This window comes from Rana temporaria, chromosome 2, assembly GCF_905171775.1.
Source record: "Rana temporaria chromosome 2, aRanTem1.1, whole genome shotgun sequence".
Lineage (NCBI taxonomy): Eukaryota > Metazoa > Chordata > Amphibia > Anura > Ranidae > Rana > Rana temporaria.
The window spans coordinates 480,789,159-480,816,798 of NC_053490.1; the positions used below are offsets into that span (position 1 = coordinate 480,789,159).

The following is a 27,640-nucleotide window of genomic DNA, read 5'->3' on the forward strand; positions in this document are numbered from 1 at the left end:
TTCCTGAAAAGGGTCTTGGTAACGGAAATCAACAAGGTCAAGAAGGCCTCATCTGCGTTTCTGTTGGAGCTGGAGGGGAGGGTGGAGGCTCTGGAGGGGCAGTTTGTCCTGGACCCCTCTGACTCGGCCAGGGAGGAGTGGCAGGCCGCTCAATCTGCTTATGAGCGGGTGCTTTCCTCTGGGGCCGAGAAAAAGAGATTTTTCTCTAAGCAAGCGTTTTTTGAAGAGGGGGAGAAAACGGGCCGCATGCTAGCGCGTATAGCAAATTCACAGCAGAGGTCTCCAGCTATAGGGGCCATAAAATCCAAAGTTGGGCCCATTGTTAGTACACCCGAACTTATCATGAAGGAATTGGCGGGGTTCTATGAAGAACTGTACCGCCCTGGTACTGCCTATCTGGCGGCTGATCTGGAACAGTACTTGGGTGGCTTGACGTTCCCTCGGTTGACGGTAGAGCAGAAAGCGGGGTTGGAGGCGCCCCTTACTGTGGAGGAACTTCAGGAGGCGGTGGGACTATTTCCTAACTGTAAGGCACCGGGGGAGGATGGGATTCCCATCGAGGTTTACAAACAACACGCGGAAGTTTTGCTGCCAAGGCTGCTACGGGTGTTTAATGCGGCCCTGGGGGAAGGAGTACTTCCGCCCTCCATGGCAAAAGCAAATATTGTTTTGCTTCTTAAACCGGGCAAAGATCCGGTTGAACCAGGGTCCTACAGGCCAATCTCATTGCTGCAATGTGATATAAAGATCTTGGCAAAGGTCTTGGCACTGAGATTGAATAATGTCATAACGTCCCTGGTGCACGGAGATCAGGCGGGGTTTATGCCGAATAAGTCCACTGCCATCAACTTGCGGAGGTTGTTTCTAAACATGCAGTCTGACGCGGATAATGTAGGACACAGGGCTTTGCTGTCTTTAGATGCGGCCAAGGCATTTGACAGCATTGACTGGAACTACTTGTGGGAGGTGTTGGCGCGATTCGGGTTTGGAGAGAAATACATAGCATGGGTCCGTTTACTGTATAGTCGTCCGGAGGCAGCTATCGGGGCCTTCGGGTGTCTGTCCCATGGCTTCGCGTTGGGAAGAGGGACGAGGCAGGGATGCCCGCTGTCCCCTCTCCTCTTCGCGTTGGCCATTGAGCCTCTGGCCATGGAGATTAGGGCCAATCCGGGTATAGTAGGGTTTTGTTATGGCCCCCTGCAGGAGAAGGTGATGCTCTATGCAGATGACACCTTGCTTATGCTGGGAGATACTGATGCATCTCTGAGGGAGGCCATGGCAACCATTACACGATTCGGGGGGTACTCTGGCCTGCAGATTAACTGGTCAAAGTCGGCCCTGCTATTGTTAGATGGGGAGGCCACACAAACGGTGACATCGTCCTGCCCTATACCGGTCACGACTTCCTTCAAATACCTCGGGATTTATGTAACGGCCAACCCCAGGGATTTTAGCCATTTGAACATATCCCCCCTGATCCAGAGGTTCCGGGAAAGGGTTAAGTCGTGGAACAATCTCCGTATCTCGGTGGCGGGTAAGATAAACCTAGTAAAGATGATATTAATGCCGCAGCTGCTGTATTGTCTCCACAACGCCCCGGTGGTGATCCCTTTAAAAATCTTTAGAATAGTGAATTCTATCTTCCGGTCCTTGATCTGGAAGAATAAGACGCCAAGAATTAAACTTGAACATCTCCAGAGACCCAAGGACAATGGCGGGCTGGCGTTGCCCAACCCGTGGTTGTACTACCTTGCGGCGCAATTGCAACACCTGGTGGGGTGCTTCGGGAGGGAGCCGGCTGGTTCCTCTGGAGCACTGATGCTACACACGGTGGGGGATGGGCCCATCCCCATGGCACTTGAGGCCCTGGCTTTCGCCAAACCTAATAAGAAATACCCCACGTATAATCTTATACAAAAGATATGGAACAAATGCAAATATGTACAGCAAGCTGATGGATACACTGACTACAGCCCCCTATGGCATAATGATACTTATACAGAACTGGCTAAATTACAGATTGGTGGTGGGTGGAAAAGTCATGGGGTCACACACATTAAACATGTATTTAGACACGGGAGGCTCAGGCCATTCGCAGATTTGCGGGTGGAATATGGGCTACCGTCTTCGATGCTTTTTCAATATATGCAGCTTCAGCACGCAGTGAGGGCCCAGAGTAGGTCATCTGAGTGGCATCTGTCGCCGACTCCGGTGTTTAGTCTCCTGGGTGATGCTGTGTCCTCGAAGGGATTTATCTCTGAATGTTACGCCATCCTACTACAATACTTCTTGGGACAGCATCCAGTCATGGTAAGGGAAAAGTGGGAGAGGGACGTGGGGCAATTGGATGGAGAACAATGGGAGGAGATATTCCAGGGGGTGAGTTCCTGCTCACTGAATGTGGCTCAGCGACTCACTCAGCTATACATTATATTTAGGGTGTATTACACGCCGCGCGGGTTACAATTGATGGGAATGCAGACGGATGATGTGTGTACTAGATGCAAACGTGACCACGGGGACCTCATACACCTCCTGTGGAGATGTCCCAAACTGCACAAGTATTGGTCTGAGGTGACGAGTACTATTAATTCTGTTTTTGGGGTATCCATGCCTGTGGACCCCAGAGTTGGTTTACTGGGGGTCTTGGAGGAACATGTTGAAGAGGTGTACACCAGGGAGGCGGTGCAAAGGGCGTTGTTCCAGGCCAGAAAATTGATTATGATACACTGGAAATCTGAGACCCCTCCGACTTTAAGGGAGTGGATTGATAGGATGGGTGGAATGCTACGTATGGAGAAACTCATTTACCAACATAGGGGAAGCAATCGTAAATTTGAAAACCTCTGGGCTCCGTGGCTGGATGCACCGGGGCTTTCACCGGTGGATCTGGTTATGGATAGGTTGCTGGGAGCGCATGTGGGATAAATGTTATAATTCGGGGGAAATGTATACTAGGGGGGATGAGAGAAATGCTATGTGACTGCAGTGCCCGGCTGGGACTGATCGATGAGAAATGTATTCTTGGTTTTGCTGTGTAATATTGAATGCCATAAGTTGTATGCCACCTTTTCATCTTCATCAATAAAAACTTTTTTGTTGGATTAAAAAAAAAGATGTGCCCCAGATAGAATTAAAATCATTATGGGTTTGTTCATTTATATTATAAATATTAATGTTCTTACTGCTGGCTTTGGCAGTGCAATAATCATGGAAAACCATTCAGTGTCTGTATTTAAAGCTGAACTCCAGGCAAATGGCTAAATACACAGATAAAATACATATACAGTAAAACCTTGGTTTGAGAGTAACTTGGTTTGAGAGCGTTTTGCAAGACAAGCAAATGTTTTTAATAAATTTGAACTTGATATACGAGTAGCATTGTGTCACAACGGAGTATAAAAGAGAAGAGAGGCGCCTCTATGTGTAGCAATATGGTTACATTTAGCAAACCCACACGGTTGATGATTTAAAAGAGGCACATCTAGATTTGCAGGCATCCGTGGTAAAGATGTCCACATAAAGCATCGTCCTCACTGCCATCAACGTCATCTATTCCACTCTGCACTCCATGAACGCTTCAAGCCTCACTTTCAGACTACTCTACTACAGGGTAGTCCTTACGTTCACAATTGCAGACTGACATCAGTGAGAGCCGGCAGTGCGGAGGATGGTCTATGTGGACAGCTTTACTCCGGATGCCTGCATACTTAGATGTGCTATGCTAGTTGCCAAATGTTGTACCTTTATTAAATGTAACCATATTGCTACACTAATGCGGCATACACACGATCGGTTTGTCTGATGAAAACGGTCTGATGGACCGCTTTCATCAGACGAACCGATCGTGTGCGGGCCCCATCGGTTATTTATCCATCGGTTAAAAAAAATAGGAACTTGTTTTAAAATTATCTGATGGTTAACTAACCGATAGAAAAAAAAACGATCGTCTGTGGGTACGTCCATCGGTTAAAAATCCATGCATGCTCAGAATCAAGTCGACGCATGCTCGGAAGCATTGAACTTAATTTTTCTCAGCACGTCGTTGTGTTTTACGTCACCGCGCTCTGAAACAATCGTTTTTTTAACCAATGGTGTGTAGGCACCACTGATGAAAGTCAGCTTCATCGGATATCTGATGAAAAAATCCATCAGACCGTTTTCATCGGATGAACCGATCGTGTGTACAGGGCATTGGAGGTTCCTCGCTTCTCTTTAATACTCTGTAGCTCCTGCTGGATTTTGCTTCTAATCCCCTTGTGGAGGCTTCCATTTGTGGATGGTCATTTTATGGTTACACAACCTGGTCACATTGCTGTAATATTTTTATATGTACTATAAACTGAAGAACCTATGAATAAATGGTTGTGGAACGAATCATTTGAGTTTCCATTATTTCTTATGGGGAAATTCGCTTTGATATAAGAGCGTCTTTGGATTACAAGCTTGCCAGAGAGAGTTACAAAAGCGTAATCCTAAAACTCCAAGTAAAACTGTAGCTTGTAAGAATGCATGAAGTTACCCAATATCCATGACCTGGAACCAAGTTATCCTTGGTGGTCCTGCATATGGAAGGAAGAAATCTTTTGTTTTCATAGGATGCAAAGCCACCTTGGGCTGCAACCCAGTATGGTTATAATGCAAACCCGTACTAGGCAGAATGCAAACAAGATCCCTCATACCCTAATGTTGTGTACTCACGGTCGTTTTTTATCATGGAAAAAAAACAACGTTTTTCAAACTTCATTTTTAAAAAAGTCATTGCCCACACACCATTGTTTTCTGAAAATGCTCTTACAAAGCGCGGATACGTACAACACGTACGACGGCACTCTGTTCCATTCAAGCTCGCGTCATAACTTGCTTCTGAGCTTGCGTTGTTTTAAACGTCGTTTTAGCCCACACACGATCATTTTTTATGACACAAAAAACGACATTTTGAAAAACGACATAAAAAATTGAAGCATGTTCGAATTTATTTTTAGAAGACAAAAAACGATGTGAAGCCCACACACAATCGTTTTAAATGATGTTTTTAAAAATGTTGTTTTATTTCATCCCAAAAAACGACCGTGTGTACGCGGCATAAGGCCCAGATTCTGGCAAACCTCTTGACTGAGGAAAAAAACCCTTAGATAGGCTGCCTTTACTCAAAACGTATGCTGCCATGGAGTCCATCAGGAAAGAAAAATGTATTTGATGTGACATTTTCTGTTTTCCAGTCCATCAGAACATGCGGATTGTTTTTCACTGCAAAAGAAAATTAGTAAAAAACTGTTTAGCAAAACAAGCCACAAAGTATATCCAGCCCAAGCAAACATGGCTGCTTCATGTGCGTTTATAATTAACTATGAGTATTGAACTATAAACAAAGACTCTTTTCAAACATTAGTACACATTTGTGAGATATATGCACCAGGCTTATCGCATTGAAAGCATTCATTGGCAATTCATTCCCCTTAAATCTGTCCTAATTTCATGGCATAGTGCCATGTTAACTGGCCCATTTTTTGTGTTCTCTTTGAATTTCAAAAGCTTGATTAGTAGGTAAATAAGAAAGTGAATTGATTTTATTTTACTATTATTTAGGCATAGAAATACACAAAAAATACATTTTTTCAGATGTGTCCTTGATAAGTAGTAGTCACGGAAAGACAAAAAGCAAAAATCTGAACATATTGTTTTTGTACATTCACAACCGTAACATTTTAACTTTATCATGCTGGGTAAGATGCTATGTAATGTCTGAAATCAATGGTCATTGAAATAACCTTGTTGCTTACTGCTAAGGCTTTGCGGAAGGGAGAAAAAAAATTGGAAAGCGTTTTGATGTTCTTGCTGTGCAAGCAGGCAATATTAATTTTCCTAAAAGTAGTCTTTTGGGGGAAATTATCTATCAGGATATGCTGGCTGTTGCATTCATATGCCAAGCTGCAAACAGGATGCAATGAAAGAATAGATGAGTAATGAATGCATTATGGGATTAGTGCAAAGCACACAGAACTGAATAAGTTGCTTTGAATGTTTGTGTTGAAGTATTGGAAACATGTCCCATGTAACAATAAAAATATGAGCACGTTGTAGCTGCCTTTGTTCAGGCTTGTTTTTTTTTTTTTTTTTTTTTTAAGTGGGACACAGTTATTCATGTAATGAAAATGTGTAACATCTAAAAATATCTATTGACAAAGAGTACTTTTTTTTGTATATTAATCTGTCCTTCAAGCCTAAACCACCAGTTCACCTTTTTGATCTCCTGGAACACCATCTCACCTTGGAAAAATATGGAAAAAAATATGGAACCTTTTTAGATTAGCTAAAATCTGCCCCACTGGCATAAAAGTCAGTTGGATTATTTAGTAATCAAAAAGTACATATTAGCATATTTGCTTATTTAGTATACTCGGCTCATAGCTCGTAGCCATAGTTGATACAACTGTTTAGTTTTTGTTAAGCCCCATTTATGGATATAACTATTTGTGGTCTTTGTAAGCTGCAGGTAGAGCACTTTGGAAATAGATCAACACTGGGTGGTGGTTACTTCTGAATCATTATACAACACTGGTAAACATGTCCCTTTAAGTCAATAGTGCAAAAAAAGGTATCCCACAAATAAATAGGCCTCATAAAAATACAGTTCATATATAAAATGTGATCACTATAAATAAATATAAAAAGTCCACAATTCCTATATATGGAAAGTCCCAACTCTGGTGGCAAATTGTTTTCCCGTTAAATAAGGTGCTCACTGTGTCAATTAAGGATGAGCTCATGGGTGTTTGCAACTCGCACGTGCAGAGCCCACCAAGAAGTCCGCACTGCACAGTGCTAATCGCAGGCAGCGAGACATTTCCCGATCTCTGCAGCCACGGAGCCGCTGGCTCCAATGCTTGTGTCATCATAGAGATGTCCAAACCAGGAACACCATACTATATCTCGCCACCAGCTGCTCACCACATACTGTAACTATCAGAGCATAAAACACAGGACATAGCAGACAGTTTGACAAGCGGAATAAACTCCTCCAAAGCACCGCCACGGGACCTGCCGGAAGTGCACGATGACGTCACAGAAACCGTTTTGCTGTTGAATTGTGGACTTGTTTTATAGTAATCACGTTTCCTATATAAACTGAATTTTTTCGAGGCGTATTTATTTGTCGGATACCTTTTTTTTTTTTTTTTCCACTGTTGATGGAAAGTGACATGCACACCTGTGTTGTATAATTTTTCTGTTGTCCAGTATTCAGACATGGTCAGAAGCTGCAGTCTCTCTGACCCACTGAGCACAAGTTTATCTTATTTAAAAAAAATACTTCTGAATCATGTTGCCTCATTTTAAAAATGATCTGACTGTGGATATAGCATACAATTTCAAAAGGAAAATATGGTATCTCCCAGTGTGAATTTTTTAGAAAAAAAAAATTCCCTTTGCTCTACAGTACTTACTGAAACTTTCAGAGTGTATAATGTTGCAATCTTTTCTAAAGACAACTGAGATTTTACTTTTGTGCCTTTTCTCTTCCCTCTGAGTGTGTAATTGTTGAAGACGCATTGCCTAACACAACGTGTTGGAAGCCACTAAAAAAGCACCCAATGTTATCTAATGATCTTCTTGTTGGCAATCTAAATTCCTCCTCCCTTTGTGTGCAAATTAGTATTTCAAAGTGCGCAGAAAGCAATGGGCGCTTATAGAACTACCCAACAGCTCTGTGCTAGAAGAGTTTTTGGGCTATTTACATTCCTTTGCTTCAGGTGTACTATTTTGTGACCTACATGGCAGTATCTAATACCCTTATTTTTAGTTATACAGTTTACACCCATGTGTTTTCATGCAGTGTAATTACATAGGGTTCATTTTATAAGGATCAATATTTACATTTTGCTGCATATAGTTTCATACATATTGGGGTGATTCATTTTTCCAAAGATGTGATTTTCATATGACTTTGCTTACGCCTGAGTCTCAGTGATGTAAAAGATATATATGCCAAATTTCAAGAAGATTGGATAATATTTAGGGGTTGCACACATTGATCACTTTTATCACAAACTAGTGAAATTTCTAACATTGAACTAAGTGTGCAAAAGAAGAAAAAAAAAAGATTCATATAAGAATAAACATTACAAAGCTATCGCTGAAATCAAGACCGTTATATTGGAAGACTCCTCTCCATCATCACAAGCACCTAGTGACGAAGAGGCTGAGTTTTCGCCTCCAGCAACGAAAAAATTACGTTCAAGTCCTAGATTAAAACCTCTTGATCAGACACTCACGTCTACTTGGGATCGACAACAGCTATCTATTCGACACGCAAGTACTTAATTTATAGCAACTGCAAACAGCCTTGGCCACGATGTTTCAAAAATTTCCATATCTCGAGCTACCGTTTACTGAGCTCGGGCCATCAATAGAAGTAAAATGGCAAAGAATATCGAAGAGTCACTCTTTGAAAATCCTCCTCATTTGGTCTTACATTGGGATAGTAAACTGTTGCCCTCAGTTGCCCATGGGAATGTCAAAACTTTGGAAGATAGAGTTGCAGTTCTAGTGACTGGCAAAGATTTTGAGCATTTGCTTGACGTACCTGTTGCCCTAAAAAGGTACTGGTGAGCAGATGGCTGAAGTAGTTATTCGGGAAGTGGACCGATTTGGGCTACGTGACAATATAATCGGTATATCTTTTGATACTACAGCATCTAATACAGGACTGATCCAAGGGGCATGTGCCAGAATTTAAAGGAAAATCAGATGAACATTGTTGTGTTTGGCTTGCCGTCATCACATCCATGAACTAATATTGAAAGGAGTGTTTGAGGATTAAGGTTGTCAATGATACCGCAGAAAGAGGAATTGCTCTGATAAAAAAGTATAAAAAATCGGTCAGTGATGAACAACAAAAACAATTCTTGTTGAGGGTAGTCGAGCATCACAGAAAAGTCATCACCAAGCGAACAAAACAAGGGATTGCATCGTTCACAAGTTGATTAATATAACACGTTTTGCCTATCATATTACCTATTAATCTTAGACCCTGTACACACGATCAGTCCAAACTGATGAAAACGGACTGAAGTTCAGTTTCATCGGTTCACCGCTGAAGCAGACTGATGGTCTGATGTGCGTACACACCATCAGTTCAAAAACCGATCGGGTCAGAACGCGGTGACGTAAAACACACGACATGCTGAAAAAAACGAAGTTCAATGCTTCCAAGCATGCCTCGACTTGATTCTGAGCATGCACGGGTTTTGAACCAATGCTTTTGTGTACTAACCATCGGTTTTGACCGACGGTCAGGCGTCCATCAGTCCGATTTTTAACGCAAGTTTTAAAACTTTGGCCTGAAGGACAAAAGTCCGATGGGGCATACACACAGTAGGTTTGGACTGATGAAACTGAACTTCAGTCCGTTTTCATCAGTTTGGACTGATTGTGTGTACAAGGCCTTAGTGTATAGTTTTAATAGTATTTTAACTTTGTGATTTCTAGTTTTCCCAATGAAAGTAATTAACATTGAAAAATCTTATGTTTTGCCTACTTTTACAAAACAGATCAAAGTGTACAACCTCTAAATATTATCCAATCTTCTTGAAATTTAGCATAAATATCTTTTACATCACTGAGACTCGGGACGTAAGCAAAGTCTGCAAAAATGTTAGTTTATTTTTTGCCTTCGAAAATGAAACGCCCTAATCCATATGTGTTAACACATACAAAAAATGTAGCAATTGATTTTTGTTAAAGTTAAATACATGATATTAAACACACATTGAAAAACTATGTTTAAGCAAAAAACACAAATAAAAAACACAAAAATAAGTGGATCTATACTCTACTAAACCCCCTCCACAGCCCTAGGAAACGTTGGTGCTGTTTTTACATGCTTTCACATATTGCATTTAGAAATTTAGAAAGTATAGCAAGTCGATAACTGTTGTTGCTGATTTTTTTTTGTTGTTTCCTAGCCTGCCTTTTGCTATTTCTAATAACAAATATGTATTATAATCAAGCGATTTGTGTGTGTTGTTCAGGATGTATCTGGGATGCCAGCTCTTTGCTGCCCTACATCCCAGGGAGGTTGCGGGTTTGATTATCGACTAGCCATGGCAGTGCCTGATAAATGGATCCAGGTAAGCTCTTCACATTACATTTTGTGGAGTTGTATATCAATGCTAAGAAATTTATTTTACTGTATAGGTAGTCACTATGCTTGGTTTTTTTATTTATTTTTTAATGCAGATTATAAAAGAGCTGAAGGATGAAGATTGGGATATGGGCAATATAGTGCATACACTCACTAACAGAAGATACAATGAGAAGTGCATAGCTTATGCCGAGAGCCATGACCAAGTAATGTATATCCTTTTTTTAAGTGCTATAAGTGACATTACATGTATGGGATTAACAACCTGCCTGCAGTTGACGGGTATATCGCAATCAACAGGTTGCCAACCCCTGTACTAAGGACTGAAAAGATTTTGTCCAAAACATTTGCTTGTACTTTAATAACCACTTAAGGACTGGACCAATATGCTGCTAAATGACCCATGGGGTTTTTACAATTCTGCACTGCGTCGCTTTAACAGACAATTGCACGGTCGTGCGACGTGGCTCCCAAACAAAATTGGCGACCTTTTTTTCCCCAGAAATAGAGCTTTCTTTTGGTGGTATTTGATCACCTCTGCGGTTTTTATTTTTTGCGCTATAAACAAAAATAGAGCAACAATTTTGAAAAAAATGCAATATTTTTTACTTTTTGCTATAATAAATATCCCCCAAAAATATATAAAAAAACTTTTTTTTTCCTCAGTTTAGGCCGATACGTATTTTTCTACCTATTTTTGGTAAAAAAAAATCGCAATAAGCGTTTATCGGTTGGTTTGCGCAAAATTTATAGCGTTTACAAAATAGGGGATAGTTTTATTGCATTTTTATAATTTTTTTTTTTTTACTACTTATGGCGGCGATCAGCGATTTTTTTCGTGACTGCGACATTATGGCGGACACTTCGGACAATTTTGACACATTTTTGGGACCATTGTCATTTTCACAGCAAAAAATGCATTTAAATTGCATTGTTTATTGTGAAAATGACAGTTGCAGTTTGGGAGTTAACCACAGGGGGCGCTGAATGAGTTTCGTTTCGTTTCACCTAGTGTGTGTTTACAACTGTAGGGGGGTGTGGCTGTAGGTCTGACGTCATCGATCGTGTCTCCCTATAAAAGGGATCACACGATCGATGCAGCCGCCACAGTGAAGCACGGGGAAGCCGTGTTTACACACGGCTCTCCCCGTTCTTCAGCTCCGGGGACCGATCGGCGCACTCCAGTGGCGATCGGGTCCGCAGGACCCGCGGTCCCGTTCACGGAGCTTCGGACCGGCTCGCGGGCGCGCGCCTGCGACCCACGGCTGGGTACTAGTACAGGACGTACCTGTACATGCATGTGCCCAGCCGTGCCATTCTGCCGACGTATATGTGCAGGAGGCGGTCCTTAAGTGGTTAAGTATATTGGCTGAGACCTCCTTGTGTAAGATTCTTCCTGAATGAAGGGACTGTTTTGGTGCAGTTCTTGACCAATAACCATGTTACAGTATTTCACACTATTCTTTTTGTTAAAGAAACTTATATTTAAAGAAGTATGTATAATGCTGTTGTTGACCTTCCCAGTGAAAATGCCAGTTACCTGGCTCTCATGCCAGTGCTGTGACTTAAAATGTTTGCTCCAGGCACAGATTTTTTTTTCTTTACATGGAAGGGTTGGAATCCTTGTCTAGTTTTCACTGCTCTCCCGGGCCCAGTTGGTGAGATTTCCCATCAATTCTCATCAGTGGTTTCACCCAACAGGGATTAAAGTGGAGGTTCAAAATCAATGCAGTACTTACCGTTTTCGAGATAGATGTTCTCCCGCCGCTTCCGGGTATGATCTTCGGGACTGGGCGTTCCTATTTGATTGACAGCCTTCCGACCGTCGCATACAGCGCGTCACGATTCTCCGAAAGTAGGTAAACGTCGGTGCGCAGGCGCCGTATAGAGCCGCACCAACGTTTGGCTTCTTTCGGCAAATGGTGACACGCTGTATGCGACCGTCAGAAGGCTACCAATCAAATAGGAACGCCCAGTCCCGAAGATCATACCCGGAAGCGGCGGGAGAACATCTATCTCGAAAACGGTAAGTACGGCATTGATTTAAAAAAAAATACCCGTTTCTGCTCCCCTTAATTAGGCTCAATCTAATGTTAAAAATTTTTTTTCGGGTGAACTCCCGCTTTAAGGTTATATCTCCAACAACAACATCACACAGCTTTTTATTTCTCGCTGTGTCCCTGTTTCAGATTTCCCCTCAAATTCTCTTTGATAAAATGTCACAGGGACAGTAAGTGTAGAGAAATATCTTTATTAAAGCACAATTGAAAATTCAACAGGGGTTTCTAATCCTTTCCTATTCTAACCTTTTTTTTTTTGCTTAACCACTTCCTGCCCGGCCTATAGCCGATTTACGTCCGGGAAGTGGTTATGAAATCCTGACAGGACGTTCGAGAACGTCCTGCAGGATTTCATGCCGCGCGCGCCCGTGGGGGCGCGCATCGCGGCGATCGGTGATGCGTGGTGTCAGTCTGACACCCTGCATCTCCGATCTTGGTAAAGAGCCTCCGGCGGAGCCTCTTTACCACGTGATCAGCCGTGTCCAATCACGGCTGATCACGATGTAAACAGGAAGAGCCGTTGATGGCTCTTCCTCACTCGCGTCTGACAGACGCGAGTAGAGGAGAGCCGATCGGCGGCTCTCCTGACAGGGGGGGTTAGCGCTGATTGTTTATCAGCGCAGCCCCCCCTCGGATCGCCACACAGGACCACCAGGGATGCCCACCCTGGACCACCAGGGTGGGCAAAAAAAAAAAAAAAGCCAGCAAAAAAAAAAAAAGTAAAAAAAAAAAAAAAGATGCCAATCAGTGCCCACAAATGGGCACTGACTGGCAAAATGGCAAAATCAGTGCTGCCCCACAGTGTCCATCAGTGCCACCCCACAGTGTCCATCAGTGCCACCCCACAGTGCCCATCCATGCCCAGTGCCCGCCCATCTGTGCCACCCATAAGTATCCATCAGTGCCACCCATAAGTGCCGCCCATTAGTGCCCATCTGTGCCGCCTATGAGTGCCCAGTGCCACCCATGAGTGCCCATCAGTGCCGCCTATGTGTGCCCATCAGTGCCGCCTATGTGTGCCCATCAGTGCCGCCTATGTGTGCCCATCAGTGCCACCTGTGTGCCCATCAGTGCCGCCTATGAGTGCCCATCAGTGTCGCATACCAGCGCCGCCAATCAGTGCCACCTCATCTGTGCCCGTCAGTACTACCTCATCGATGTCCATCAGTGCCATCTTATCGGTGCCCATTAGTGCCGCCATATCAGTGCCCGTAATTGAAAGAGAAAGCTTATTTACAAAAAAAATTAACAGAAAAAAATAAAAACATATTTTTTTTTCCAAATTTTCAGTCTTTTTTTAGTTGTTGCGCAACAAAAAAAAATCGCAGAGGTGATCAAATACCACCAAAAGAAAGCTCTATTTGTGGGGAAAAAAGGACGCCAATTTTGTTTGGGTACAGTGTAGCATGACCGCGCAATTGCCATTCAAAGTGCGACAGTGCTGAAAGCTGAAAATTGGCTTGGGCGGGAAGCTGCGTAAGTGCCTGGTATGGAAGTGGTTAACCACTTAAGCCCCGGACCATTTTGTTGCTAAATGCCCAGGCCAGGTTTTGCGATTCGGCACTGCGTCGCTTTAACAGACAATTGCGCGGTCATGCGACATGGCTCCCAAACAAAATTGGCGTCCTTTTTTTCCCCACAAATAGAGCTTTCTTTTGGTGGTATTTGATCACCTCTGCGGTTTTTATTTTTTGCGCTATAAACAAAAATAGAGCGACAATTTGGAAAAAAATTCAATATTTTTTACTTTTTGCTATAATAAATATCCCCCAAAAACATATATATTTTTTTTTTCCTCAGTTTAGGCCGATACGTATTCTTCTACCTATTTTTGGTAAAAAAAAATCGCAATAAGCGTTTATCGATTGGTTTGCGCAAAATTTATAGCGTTTACAAAATAGGGGATAGTTTTGTTTTGCATTTTTATAAAAAAAAAAAAATTCCTACTAATGGCGGCGATCAGCGATTTTTTTCGTGACTGCGACATTATGGTGGACACTTCGGACAATTTTGACACATTTTTGGGACCATTGTCATTTTCACAGCAAAAAATGCATTTAAGTTGCATTGTTTATTGTGAAAATGACAGTTGCAGTTTGGGAGTTAACCACAGGGGGCGCTGTAGGAGTTAGGGTGCACCTAGTGTGTGTTTACAACTGATGGGGGGTGTGGCTGTAGGACTGACGTCATCGATCGAGTCTCCCTATAAAAGGGATCACTCGATCGATACGCCGCCACAGTGAAGCACGGGGAAGTCGTGTTTACATACGGCTCTCCCCGTTCTTCAGCTCCGGGGACCGATCGCGATGGGGCGGCTATAAACGAATAGCCACGCCGTCGTCCCGGATCGCTCCCTGCGGGAATCCGGCCGCCGCATGTAGCATGTAGTCGAACCCGCGGAAAGGCGGGGACGTACATGTACGCCCATATGCCTGTACGTGCCATTCTGTGGACGTACATGTACATGTGGTGGGCGTTAACCAGTTAATGCATACTTGTTCTGGATCCATGATTTCAAATGTGCTGAATCTAGACAGCCAGGCAACTAGCATTTTTAGTAGAAGTGCCACTAATTCATCTCGGGTTTCCTTCAACCTTTATGTATAAGAGCAGGCAGTTCTTGAATCGGTTGCTTTGCTTGTGAAAACTGTCTTTTTCTTTTTTATATATATATATAGTTGAAAGACAAATCGGCAGTTGAGAAGCAGAGTGACCATGCCAGTTTCATTTATCTTTGTCTAAAACAATCTAATTTCTTTCATGTCAATCAAATGTCCTTGTTGCATAAATTGCTTGTGTGGGTCGGTCAATTCTAAAGTAGTTTTACATTTTATGTTCCTAATCATATCCATATTTAACTTGTCATTGGCTACATTCCAGATACATAGCTCATTCAATATAGTTTCTGTATTAAATGAATTTCCACCCTGTCTGGAACTCACGGGCTACTGTCCAAGTATTAATATTGAACATTGTTCCTCTTCTGTCTCCTAGATTTTTTTTTTTTTTTGGTGCTGCACTAATTACATGAGCCTGTGGCTTTGAGTCGATGACAGTGTGCATATTATGGAGCTAAAGCTTTTATAATTATAAAACTGCATAATGAGCCATTTAAGCTTCATACATCCCACCCTTACTGAATACAAAATAACTGATACTGTCTGATTTTATATTAGATGTGTCCATCACATTCATATTTAAAAAGGACACAAGATAAATACTTTAATCAGTATTAAACCCAAAAGCAAATATGTATTATATTGCAGATTACCAATTCTTAGATGTGGCGGCTGCATTCGTTTTTTTTTTTTTTTTTCTTTACTTTATTTTCACCTGGTGAAACGGTCTTGCACGCTGCTGCCTGAAAATGCATTCAGGCGTAAAGCATTTTTTTTATACTGATCTGAAATGCAGCCCATTGTTTTCGTTGTGCCTGTAAACATGCCCTGTGTCTTGGTCAGTAGAAAAAATAAATATACAGAAATCTGAGTTGCCAGTCAGTATTTTTGCTTGTATACTTGCAAATACTCGTAAATGCAGCATTGCCTGCTTGTGTGTGCATACTCACAAATACGTGTAAATACTCGCAAGTGATATACAGCTCATCCTTGTGTTTTTTTTGGCCAGTAGCTCATACATCGGCACAGTGTGCAAGAGGCCTTTAGGCTCTTTTTTTCTATTTCAAAAGAACAAGCTTTCCCTGCAAATGTATCGGAGTGTTGGGTCAAACCATGTACTACTAATAAGAATGCTTACAATTATCAGCTTTTATTTATATAAAAGCTTTATTCCAAAGGGGAAAAAACTGTTTACTGTAACTGCTTATGAAGTATTAGTTGAAGTTTGGCTCAATGTGTTAGTGTATTTAAATCTGCTAGTACATTTAACACTCTCCTCTCCCAAGTTTAACAATGCAGTGGGGCCCCCTGTGCTCTTTCATCCAGAGTGGAAGCACTCCAATACAGAAGGCATATTGCTGGCCAGATAGGTGAAATCAGAGGAAAAAAGAGTATAAGAAGAGAAAACTGATGCAGCCACCACATCCTAATGATTGATAAGCTGCAATACTTTGTTTACATTTTTTGGAATTGGAATACCTCTTTAATGCCGCGTACACACGATCGGAAATTCCCTCAAGAAAACCGTGTGTTTTTTTTTTTCCCCGACTGAATCTTGGCTCAAACTTGTGTTGCATACACACGGTCACATAAAATCCCGACCGTCAAGAACGTAGTGACGTACAACTCTACAACGAGCCGAGAAAAATTTAAGTTCAATTATTTTGTGTCGCATTGATTCCGAGCATGCATGTTTTTTTTGCACATTTGAATTGCATACGGACGATTGGAATTTCTGATAGAATTTCTGATAGGAACTTTTTCCATCAGAAAAATGGAGAACCTGCTCTCTATCTTTTTGTTGGCGGAAATTCCGACCGCAAAAGTTTAATGGAGCCTACAAACGGTCGGAGTTTCCGACCAAAAGCTCACATCGGACTTCTCTTGATAGAATTTCCGATCGTGTGTATGTGGCATTAGAGTTTAAAGGAGAAATGCCTTCTAAATAATAATAATCAGATATTGTAGTATTCTGTTTACTGCAATATTTTATGTTTGTGCAGAAAATGCTATTACTGGCTTTTCAAGATACAAATTGAAACATTGATATAGAACTATAACTACCAAAATCAAAATCATGTAGTGCTCATACACTGATGAAAATAAAGTACAAAAATAAAATAATTCATCCATATATACATGTAAAGATTTAAACGTGTGCACCCATAAATGTTGTTCAATGAAGTGGAAAGTAAGGTATACAGATTGGATATTTTCAATTAAAGTGCCAATTCTGTGCAAAGCATAAAAAAACTCAAATAGCATTCACGCAAAATGACAAATAATGGTAAATGATAGACAAATGAATCTCAATTCCAAATACTGGTGGTAACACAGGTGCTCCACATGTGCTTAATCACAGTCCAGAAATGTTCCAAGTGATCCCTTGTCCATGCTCCACCATATATAATAATGAATGGACGCTTGCCAGATGAAGAGACCCCAAACGAGGTCTAGCCACGCATTAGTGGTCAACACCCCCATTATGGGTATGCAGGTAACACTCCATTCATAGGACCTGTATGTTAGATGTGTCATCAAAAAGATCACCCAATAATGTGGCCTGTTGGTTGTCCTCATTCATTAACCAGGCATGTGTATAAAAAAGGAACACAATCGCTCATTTCGCAGTTTCCCATCCGAGATCTCCATTGCCCCTGTGTATTGAGATGAAACGTACGTAGGGTTGTAGCACAGATTATTTTCTTTGTTTGATATAGAACTCCTCATATATTTTCTTAAGATTAGATTTGATTCTTAGGACTTTAGACTAGGAAAGAATTAAAACCCATGGTAGGTTTTTGATGCCTGTGTCCCTACTTGAGGAGTGTCAACCTTTCTGTTCTGGTGACCATTGTCAACGAAACAGAAAGAAATGATAGAGCTATCACACAAGCAAAATGTAAGTGTAGATCTTAACTGGGCAGCCGTTTCTTTCATAATTAAGGGGGAAATTTGTCGAAAGCAGAGACTGGCCCAGTTTCGATTCATTTTTTAGGCAGACTGATTGTACTCTGGTCGATCCATCAATTGACTTTGGTACAGCCAGCATGTCAGACTTTTAGCTTGGGATTATTGTCAGCGGCTATAGCTGCTAGCTGTAATCACTGTGTTCTCCCTACACGGGATGGCAAATTTACTAGATCCTTCCAATAAAAGGCATTAACACATGTAGTTATTGACACATTTCAGCCTCTTACATCGGCCTTAGTCATAAGGCTTTACTACAAGGAGCTCGGAACAGGGAGCTCCTGAATTTGTGAAAACAATTTGGAAACAATTCTGTATGCACTTCTCTGCATGATGGTCTGTAAAGTAGTGCAGATAATTTTTTTACAATGATAGTTGTGGTGAGTCTGACTGTTATATGATCTAGTCTATATGGCTTTACTACAAGGAGCCAATCAAAGAGAAAAAAATCTGGCACCACGATGTCTCAAAAATAAAACATACGATTTTATTGGATCTAATAAAAGGCATATCTACACATGTAGATATTGACATAGTCCTTAGTCAGAAGGCTTTACTACAAGGAGCTCAGAACAAGAGGGAGCTCCTGAAGTGTGAGTTGTGAGTCTTCAGCCTTTTAGATGGACCATATTATACTTTGGGCAGCACAGTGGCTAGCACTTCCACCTGACAGCATTAAGGTTGTCGGTTCAAATCCCAACTATGGCACTACCTGCCTGGAGTTTGCATGTTCTCACTTTGCCTGCGTGGGTTTCCTCCCACACTCCAAAGATATGCTGGTAGGGTAATTGGCCCCTGTCTAAATTGGCCCTTGTATGGGTATATATATGAACATGTATTAGGGACCCTAGAATTTAAGCTCCTTGAGGGCAGAGACTGGTGTGAATGTAATATATATAATCATATACAGTATCTCACAAAAGTGAGTACACCCCTCACATTTTTGTAAATATTTTTATATATCTTTTCATGTGACAACACTGAAAAAATGACACTTTGCTACAATGTAAAGTAGTGAGTGTACAGCTTGTATAACAGTGTAAATTTGCTGTCCCCTCAAAATAACTCAACAGACAGCCATTAATGTCTAAACTGCTGGCAACAAAAGTAAGTACACCGTAAGTGAAAATGTCCAAATTGGGCACAATTAGCCATTTTCCCTCCCCTGTGTCACGTGACTTGTTAGTGTTACACGGTCTCAGGTGTTAATGGCGAGCAGATGTGTTAAGTTTGGTGGTATTGCTCTCACTCTCTCATACTGGCCACTGGAAGTTCAACATTGCACTTAATGGCAAAAAAGTCTGAGGATCTGAAAAATAATTTGTTGCTCTACATAAAGATGGCCTAGGCTATAAGAAGATTGCCAAGACCCTGAAACTGAGCTGTAGCATGGTGGCCAAGACCATACAGAGGTTTAACAGGACAGGTTCCACTCGGAACAAACCTTGACATGGTCGACCAAAGAAGTCTTCGTGCTCGTGCTCAGCGTCATATACAGAGATTGTCTTTGGGAAATAAACGTATGAGTGCTGCCAGCATTGCTGCAGAGGTTCAAGGGTTGAGGGGTCAGGCAGTCAGTGCTAATAAGAACCATATGCCGCACACTGCATCAAATTGGTCTGCATGGCTGTCATCCCAAAGGAAGCCTCTTCTAAAGATGATGCACAAGAAGGCCCGCAAACAGTTTGCTGAAGACAAGCAGACTAAGGACATGGATTATTGGAACCATGTCCTGTGGTCTGATGAGACCAAGATGAACTTATTTGGTTCAGATGGTGTCAATCGTGTGTGGCAGCAACCAGGTGAGTAATACAAAGACAAGTGGGTCTTGTCTACAGTCAAGCATGGTGGTGGGAGTGTCCTGGTCTGGGGTTGCATGAGTGAGGGGGGAACTGGGGAGCTATAATTTGAGGGAACCATGAATGCTAACATGTACTGTGAAATACTGAAGCAAAGCATGATCCCTTCCCTTTGGAGATTGGGCTGCATAATGACCCCAAACACACCTCCAAGATGACCACTTCCTTGCTAAAGAAGCTGTGAGGGTAAAGGTGATGGACTGGCCAAGCATGTCTCCAGACCTAAAGCCTATTGAGCATATGTGGGGCATCCTCAAACAGAAGGTGGAGGAGCGCAAGGTCTCTAACATACCCCAGTTCCTTGATATCGTCATGGAGGAGTGGAAGAGGACTCCAGTGGCAACCTGTGAAGCTCTGGTAGACTCCATACCCAAGAGGGTTAAGGCAGTGCTGGAAAATAATTGTTGCCACACAATTATTGACACTTTGGGCCCAATTTGAACATTTTCACTTAGGGTGTACTTTTGTTGCCAGTGGTTTAGACATTAATGGCGCTGTGTGTGTGTGTAAAGTGCTGTGTAAATTGTCAGCGCTATAAAAGTACCTGTAATAAATAAATAATACTTTATTCACGCAGTCCCTCAAATTTTTTATATTTTAAGTGCTTTGTAGTCTTGCTACAGGGGGTACTAGGACCCTGCGTTCTTTGCCATGATAGGACCTGACTGATCAAGCTTTTTGAAATAGTGGCATTATACGCTTGTTGGTTGCATTCACTCAAGAATTGCAGTGGATTCTAGTGTTCCAGTGATGCAAACAACCTTGAGCAGACCTTCTGCCATCTTTGGTTCTGTATGAACATTCTGCCCGTGTATCAATATAATAGAGTAGCAGTATATCAAACCTTTGTATATAACCATTGTTGTAGGGAGTAATTGAAACTGTTCATTGTTTTTCTGACTAGGCATTGGTTGGTGATAAGACCCTGGCGTTTTGGTTGATGGATGCAGAAATGTACACCAATATGAGTGTCGTGTCTCCTTTTACACCTGTAATCGATCGAGGAATTCAGCTCCATAAGATGATCCGTCTGATCACCCATGCTCTCGGAGGAGATGGATATCTTAATTTCATCGGTAGGTGCAATACTGTTTAAAGACACAATCTGCTTTGATTACACCACTGCTTATGAGACAGAGACAGGTACGTCTGTATACATCTTATCTTCTCTGCTATACCTTCTGTTCATGGTAAAAAAGAACAAAGGCACCACATCTTGTAGTCCACCAGTATAGGGTATCTATTGCAGCAGTGAATTAAACCTATACTAGTCATGGGCAGTACTAAAATTAAAAAGCCCCTCACTCATGTTATTTGTATGTGATCACCTATTGAAACAGGCCTAATCTTATCTATAACTAAGCCCTATTGGGTAAAAAGCATTAGGCCTCGTACACACATTAGGTTAACCAGAGGACAACGGCCTGATGGACCGTTTTCATCGGTCAAAACCGATCGTGTGTGGGCCCCATAGGTTATTTAACCATCGGTTAAAAAAAAACCAACTTGCTTTAAATTTAACCTATGGATTCCTAACCGATGGGAAAAAAACGATCGTTAGTAGGCACAACCATCGGTTAAAAATCCACACATGCTCAGAATCAAGTCGACGCATGCTTGGAAGCATTGAACTTCGTTTTTTTCAGCACATCGTTGTGTTTTACGTCACCGCGTTCTGACACAATCGTTTTTTTAACCGATGGTGTGTAGGCACGACGGACCATCAGTCAGCTTCATCGGTTAACCTATGACAATGGTCCATCAGACCGTTCTCATCGGATGGACTGATCGTGTGTACGAGGCTTTAGAGGGGCACGGTCCTAGAGCGGGGGCTGTCTTTTCAATGCCTGTGGATTATCCATACTATAAATATGAATATCATGTGGATAAATGTAGATGTCACCGATTCCTCTGGTGTGCGATGGCTTCCTCCTTTTTTTTTTTTTTTTTGCATCTAGTCATAATCTTAAGTTTAAATGTAAAAAAAGTACATCCACTTGCCAACCAAGCCTTTCCTGGCACTTTTTGTTTACAAGTTTAAATCAGTATTGTTTGCTAGAAAACTACTTGGAACCCCTAAACGTTCTATATATTATTTTTTTTTTTTTTGTCAATATATTTTTATTGTAAGTTTTCATTTAAACAAAATTAAAGCATTACAATAGTAGATGGTATACATTGTAGTACAGTATACAAAGGATGAAACAATACATGTCAATTAATACACAAGTAAGTGCTAGTCAAGTAAAATAAGAACAGCAATCATTGTATAAAGATGCAAATACAGTGATACCTATTATAAATAAGGTGCCAAATGTGATATTAAACACATTATTGCATATGGCTGTTATCTTGGAGTTTTCTTTTTGCTTCGGATCTCCATCTGTTTAACTGAATGCTCCACTCTATATGAAAAGAAGGAGTTCTATCAACTAAACTGAGGGGGTCAGTTAACAAGCCTGTGTGCCTAAACACGAAAGTGTCAGGCCATTTGTTGAGGTGAGTTTGCATTTCTGATGGGTGGTGGAAGCACGCAGTCACTGTGGTGTGGTGAAAGCACTTATTGAAGATCGGGAAGGATTTTTTCTTTTCCTTTGTTCTCCATTTATGAACTATTTATATATATATATATTTTTTTGTTCACTTAGGCAGTTTATGGACTTTATTTGCCAACCTGGTATTTTTTGATGCAATTTTTGCACGGATTTTTGGACACTTATATATTGACTCACTTAGAGGGTGGATTATTTATTTATTTTTCACTATGTCACTGTACCAATATTATATTTGTTGATTTACATTTTCACTTATTTTTCTGAGCGCTGTTTAATATCACATTTGGCACCTTATTTATAATAGGTATCACTGTATTTGCATATTAACTATTTTGGATTCTATAATTTTTAAAGCAGCAGCTCTTGTATATTTATTCATTCATTTATTTTATAAATATCACCAGTGTTCACATTTATTCTCCAGCTACGCGCAGTGAGGGTGGCTCACATTAGACGGCCCTTATCTCCACCCCTTTTTTCCATTGTATAAAGATGGTAGATAATTTTCCTAGTGGCATCTAGCAAACAAGAGTCAAAATCTCAACATCAAATGGAAAAATAAATAAATAAATAAATAAAATATAGGATCAAGCTCACCCGAACACCCCATATGGGAATCATAGTGTCTGGGAGCTATCTCCCATTATAACTCCTAAGCAAATAGTAGACAATGTAGCGGAAGAAAAAAAAGGCAAGCTGAACTATGTCATGTTTTTGTACCAGATGTTCCAAGGGTCCCAATGCATTGTGTATTTATGAAGAGAGCCCAAGGATGATGCTAAAATCCTTTCATAGGAATTATGTAAATTCAAGAGGTCAATAGCGTCATCGGGAGAGGGTGGATTGGAATCTTTCCACCTTCTCGTAATGGACAACCTAGCCGCTAAGAGAAGATGGGTTATTGTTCTACGAAGATTGAATGGAAACTTTTCTATTCCCAATGATAAAAGAGCCAAGGCCGGATCTGGTGCCACTCGCGTGTGTGTCAAGTCAGATATTGTATTGAAGATTCCTGCCCAGTAAGCGGTGAGTTTTGGACAATTCCATAAAATATGGAATATGTCTCCTTTAGCTGGATTTAGGCAGAGTCTCCAACAAGAGTCAGGGGTTCTGGAGTCAAATTTGGAAACTATCACCGGAGTAAGATACCAACGTAAAGTGATTTTGGTTGATAATTCCCACAGGGAGGTGCAATGAGTAGCAGATTATATATATTATTTTTAGCAGAGATCCTGAAAAATAAAACTTCATAGTGTAAAACCATAACATTTTATTTAAATAAATGTATAAACTCGCAGGATGCCACTTTAACCACATAGCGACCGCCGCACACACTTTTACATCGACACAATGGCACGGGCAGGCAAATAGGCGTAGCTGTACGTCCCTTTAAATTTCCGGGCGGCGATTGCGTTCGGCAAAGGCAGAACATGGTAATGCCTTTGTAAACAAGGCATTCCCCTGTTATTATTATTATTATTATACAGGATTTATATAGCGCCAACAGTTTGCGCAGCGCTTTACATCAGGGAAGACAGTACCGTCACAATACAATTCAATACAGGAGGGATCAGAGGGCCCTGCTCGTTAGAGCTTGCAATCTAGAAGGGATGGTCAAGTGGAACAATGGGTAGTAGCTGTGGGGGATGATCAGATGGACTCAAATGCAAAATACAGTTGTTAGGTGTGGGTAGGATAGGCTACTCTGAAGAGAAGGGTTTTCAGGGATCCTCTAAAAGCTAATAGAGAAGGAGATAGGCGGATAGATTGGGGTAAGGAGTTCCATAGGCTTGGAGAGACTCTGGAGAAGTCCTGGAGACGAGCATGGGAGCAGGTGATGAGAGAGCTAGAGAGTAGGAGGTCTTGAGAAGAGCGAAGAGAACGATTAGGTTGGTATTCAGAGACTAGATCAGTGATGTAGCTGGGGGCAGAGTTGTGGATGGCTTTGTAGGTAGTAGTTAGTAGTTTGAATTTAATTCTTTGGGTGAGTGGAAGCCAATGGAGGGATTGACAGAGAGGGGAAGCAGAGACAGAGCGGTTGGTAAGGTGGATCAGTCTGGCAGCAGCATTCATGATGGACTGAAGGGGGGTTAGAGTATGCAGAGGTAAGCCAATGAGGAGGGAGTTGCAGTAATCAAGGCGAGAGATGACCAGGGAGTGAATTAAGAGCTTTGTGGTGTCATTGGTTAGAAAGGGGCGTATTTTGGAGATGTTGCGAAGGTTGAGGCGGCAAGATTTGGACAGTGATTGAACGTGAGGTTTAAAGGACAGTTCAGAGTCCAGGACTACACCTAGGACCTTGACATGTGGGGATGGGCTGATGGTTGTGCCATTAATTTTGACAGAGAGATCAGGGGAAGAGGCACGTGGGGGAGGGGAAATGATAAGTTCCGTTTTAGATAGATTGAGTTTGAGGAAGTGGTGCGACATCCAAAGTGATATATCTGATAGTAAATTAGTGATACGTGAGGAAAATGAACTAGTGACTAGTGTTCTGCCTAGTGACTGCTGTTCCCTATGATCGGGAACAGTGATCAGTGACATGTCACTGGTAGCTCCTTCCCATAACAGTTAAAATCACTCCCTAGGACACACAACCCCTTCAGTGCCACCTAGTGGTTAAACCCCTTCACTGCCAGTGTCATTTTCACAGTAATCAGTGCATTTTTATAGCACTGATCGCTGTAAAAAAGACAGTAATCCCAAAAACGTGTCAAGTGTCCGATGTGTCTCCGCCATAAAGTCGCCGTCATGATAATAACTAGTAAAGAAAAAATGAATAATAAAAATGCCATAAAACTATCCCCTATTTTGTAGATGCCATAACTTTTGCGCAAACCAATCAATGTACACTTATTCCGATTTTTTTTTTTTACTTTTACCAAAAATATGTAGAATACATATCAGTCTAAATTGAGAAAAAAATAGCTTTTTTAAAAAAAAAATTGGGGATATTCATTATAGCAAAAAGTACAAAATATTGCTTTTTTTTTCAAAATTGTCACTCAATTCAGTTTATAGCGCAAAAAAAAAAAATAAAACGCAGAGGTGATCAAATACCACCAAAAGAAAGCTCTATTTGTTGGAATAAAAGGACGTCAATTTTGTTTGGGAGCCACGTCGCACGACCGCGCAATTGTCTGTTAAAGCGAAGCAGTTCCGAATCGCAAAAAGTGGCCTAGTCTTTGGCCCGCTCTCACACAATAGCAAGGCAATAGTATCAAGCCAGTGATCCGAGATGGTGCCGAGGCTCTGACCAACATGATGTCATGAAGCCCCACACGCCTGACATGTTGCGTACATACTGGACTTTCTCAAAGGTTACATTTTTATTTAATAATTGAGTGGATTCAATCTTTTTTTATTTATTTTTGTATTCAGTTTATTCTAAGCCCATTATCTTTCCTGATGTGAAGTCCATAATGTAATCATTCATCTTGTATTTAAGTAAACTAGTTTCTAAAAGCTATGGCAATGGTGATAATTGCCTGTAAAGCGGACATACGGGGAGTGATTTAATAAGATATTTTCAACACATTTTTATGCAATATGAAGCCTTGTTCCAAATTCATGAAACCCATGCAACATATTCATTACTAGAACCAAGGTGTCCCTAACAGGAAGTCAGATTACAACAGCAAAACAAAACAAAAACAAGTTGATAATATATACTTAACCACTAGATGGCCGCGCTATAGACGAAAGACATCCACAGCATGGCTCTCAAGTGCCGGGTGGACGTCCCTGGAGTCCTGCTATTTACATTCCCCGCGCGTGCCGCTGGGGGCGCGCAGCGGGGAAACACTGTGCCCGGCGAATGGCTGGGTAGCCGATGCGCGTGCCTGGCGGCCGCGATGTCCGCCAAGTACCTGCGATCGGCGGTGACAGCAGGGACGTGGAGCTCTGTGTGTAAACACAGCACCACGTCCTGTCGGGGAGAGAGGAGACCGATGCTGTGTCCCTTGTACATAGGGACACAGCATCAGTCACCTCCCCCAGTCAGTCCCCCTCCACACACAGTTAGAACACACCCAGGGAATACATTTAACACCTTCCTCACCCCCTAGTGTTAACCCCTTCACTGCCAGTCACATTTATACAGTAATTAGTGCATTTTTATAGCACCGATCGCTGTATAAATGTAAATGGTCCCAAATTTGTGTCAAAAGTGTCCGATACGTCCGCCGCAATATCGCACGCCTGACAAAAAAAATCGCAGATCGCCGCTATTACTAGTAAAAATAAATCGTAAATCTATCCCCTATTTTGTAGGCGCTATAACTTTTGCGCAAACCAATCAATATACGCTTATTGAGATTTTTTTTAATAAAAATATGTAGAAGAATACGTATCGGCCTAAACTGAGGAAAAAAATATAAAAAATTAAAATTGGGATATTATTATAACAAAAAGTAAAAAATATTGTGGGTTTTTTTTCAAAATTTTCTGTCTTTTTTTTGTTTTTAGCGCAAAAAATAAAAATCGCAGAGATGATCAAATACCACCAAAAGAAATCTCTATTTGTGGGAAAAAATTATAAAAATATAATTTGGGTACAGTGTTGTATGACTGCGCAATTGTCATTCAAAGTGCGTCGGTGCTGAAAGCTGAAAATTGGTCTGGGCATGAAGGGGGTTTAAGTGCCCAGTAATGAAGTGGTTAAATATAATTTATTTGAACCAGAGTTAGTGTTACTAAACCCACAACAGTAAAGTCAGTCTGTATATGTGGTAAAGCATGCGTGGTATACTCACTGTGGAACCTAAGGGGTAATCCTCTGCATTCTGTAAAAATCCTGTTTGATCCTGTCTTCTCTGATCCTCCCCTTCTTCCACAGTCCTCAATCCATCTCCTGATAATGCAGAGCCTTGGGGGCACTCTGCACATGCTCTTTTTGATGTGTATTGCTAGAGAGTTTATTTTTTTGTTAGTCACAAGACTGCTATATACTGCCAATGAGAAAGGGTATTTAGCAGTTTATATTTACTAAAATAATTTCATCTCCATGTTCTGTGTACTGTGTGATATAGTGAAGGCAGGGTCCTGGGTTTAGTAACACTTTAAGTTTTACACAACAAGACATTTCTGCACTTTGTCATTACAGTATGTAGATAATTGACATCTGGAGTTCTAATTGATATTATGGTTAGCGGAAAAAAGTTTCCCTTTTTAAACACTGTCAACATTAGAGGCACAGTAGTGTTTTTTTATGCAAATATTAACCTTGAAATGTAAGACACATGTACCCAACATTATTGAAGTTGTTTTATTGCTGTTACTGAGCCCATAGCCAAAGGCATTTTCATCTGTACTGACTGCTAATGTTTTCTGCTTTGATTATTTATTTTAAGCTAGATTTGCATTGAATTTCAGGTTAAATTATATCAGTGTTATTTTATTTTTTCTTATTCAAAGTGTAACTGCACATTTGGTA

The 27,640-nt window shown here is 41.3% G+C and overlaps 1 protein-coding gene across 5 annotated transcripts in view; it reads left to right on the forward strand.

Moving 5' to 3' along the window:
- GBE1 (1,4-alpha-glucan branching enzyme 1) overlaps positions 1 to 27,640 on the forward strand; it is a 224,084-nt gene that overhangs the window by 145,953 nt on the left and 50,491 nt on the right. For all 5 annotated transcript variants that reach the window (XM_040338757.1, XM_040338756.1, XM_040338758.1 and 2 more), the window contains 3 exons: positions 10,032 to 10,130; positions 10,240 to 10,350; positions 20,556 to 20,727. In XM_040338757.1, coding sequence (XP_040194691.1) covers positions 10,032 to 10,130; positions 10,240 to 10,350; positions 20,556 to 20,727 — 382 coding nt within the window. The remainder of the gene's footprint in view (positions 1 to 10,031; positions 10,131 to 10,239; positions 10,351 to 20,555; positions 20,728 to 27,640) is intronic.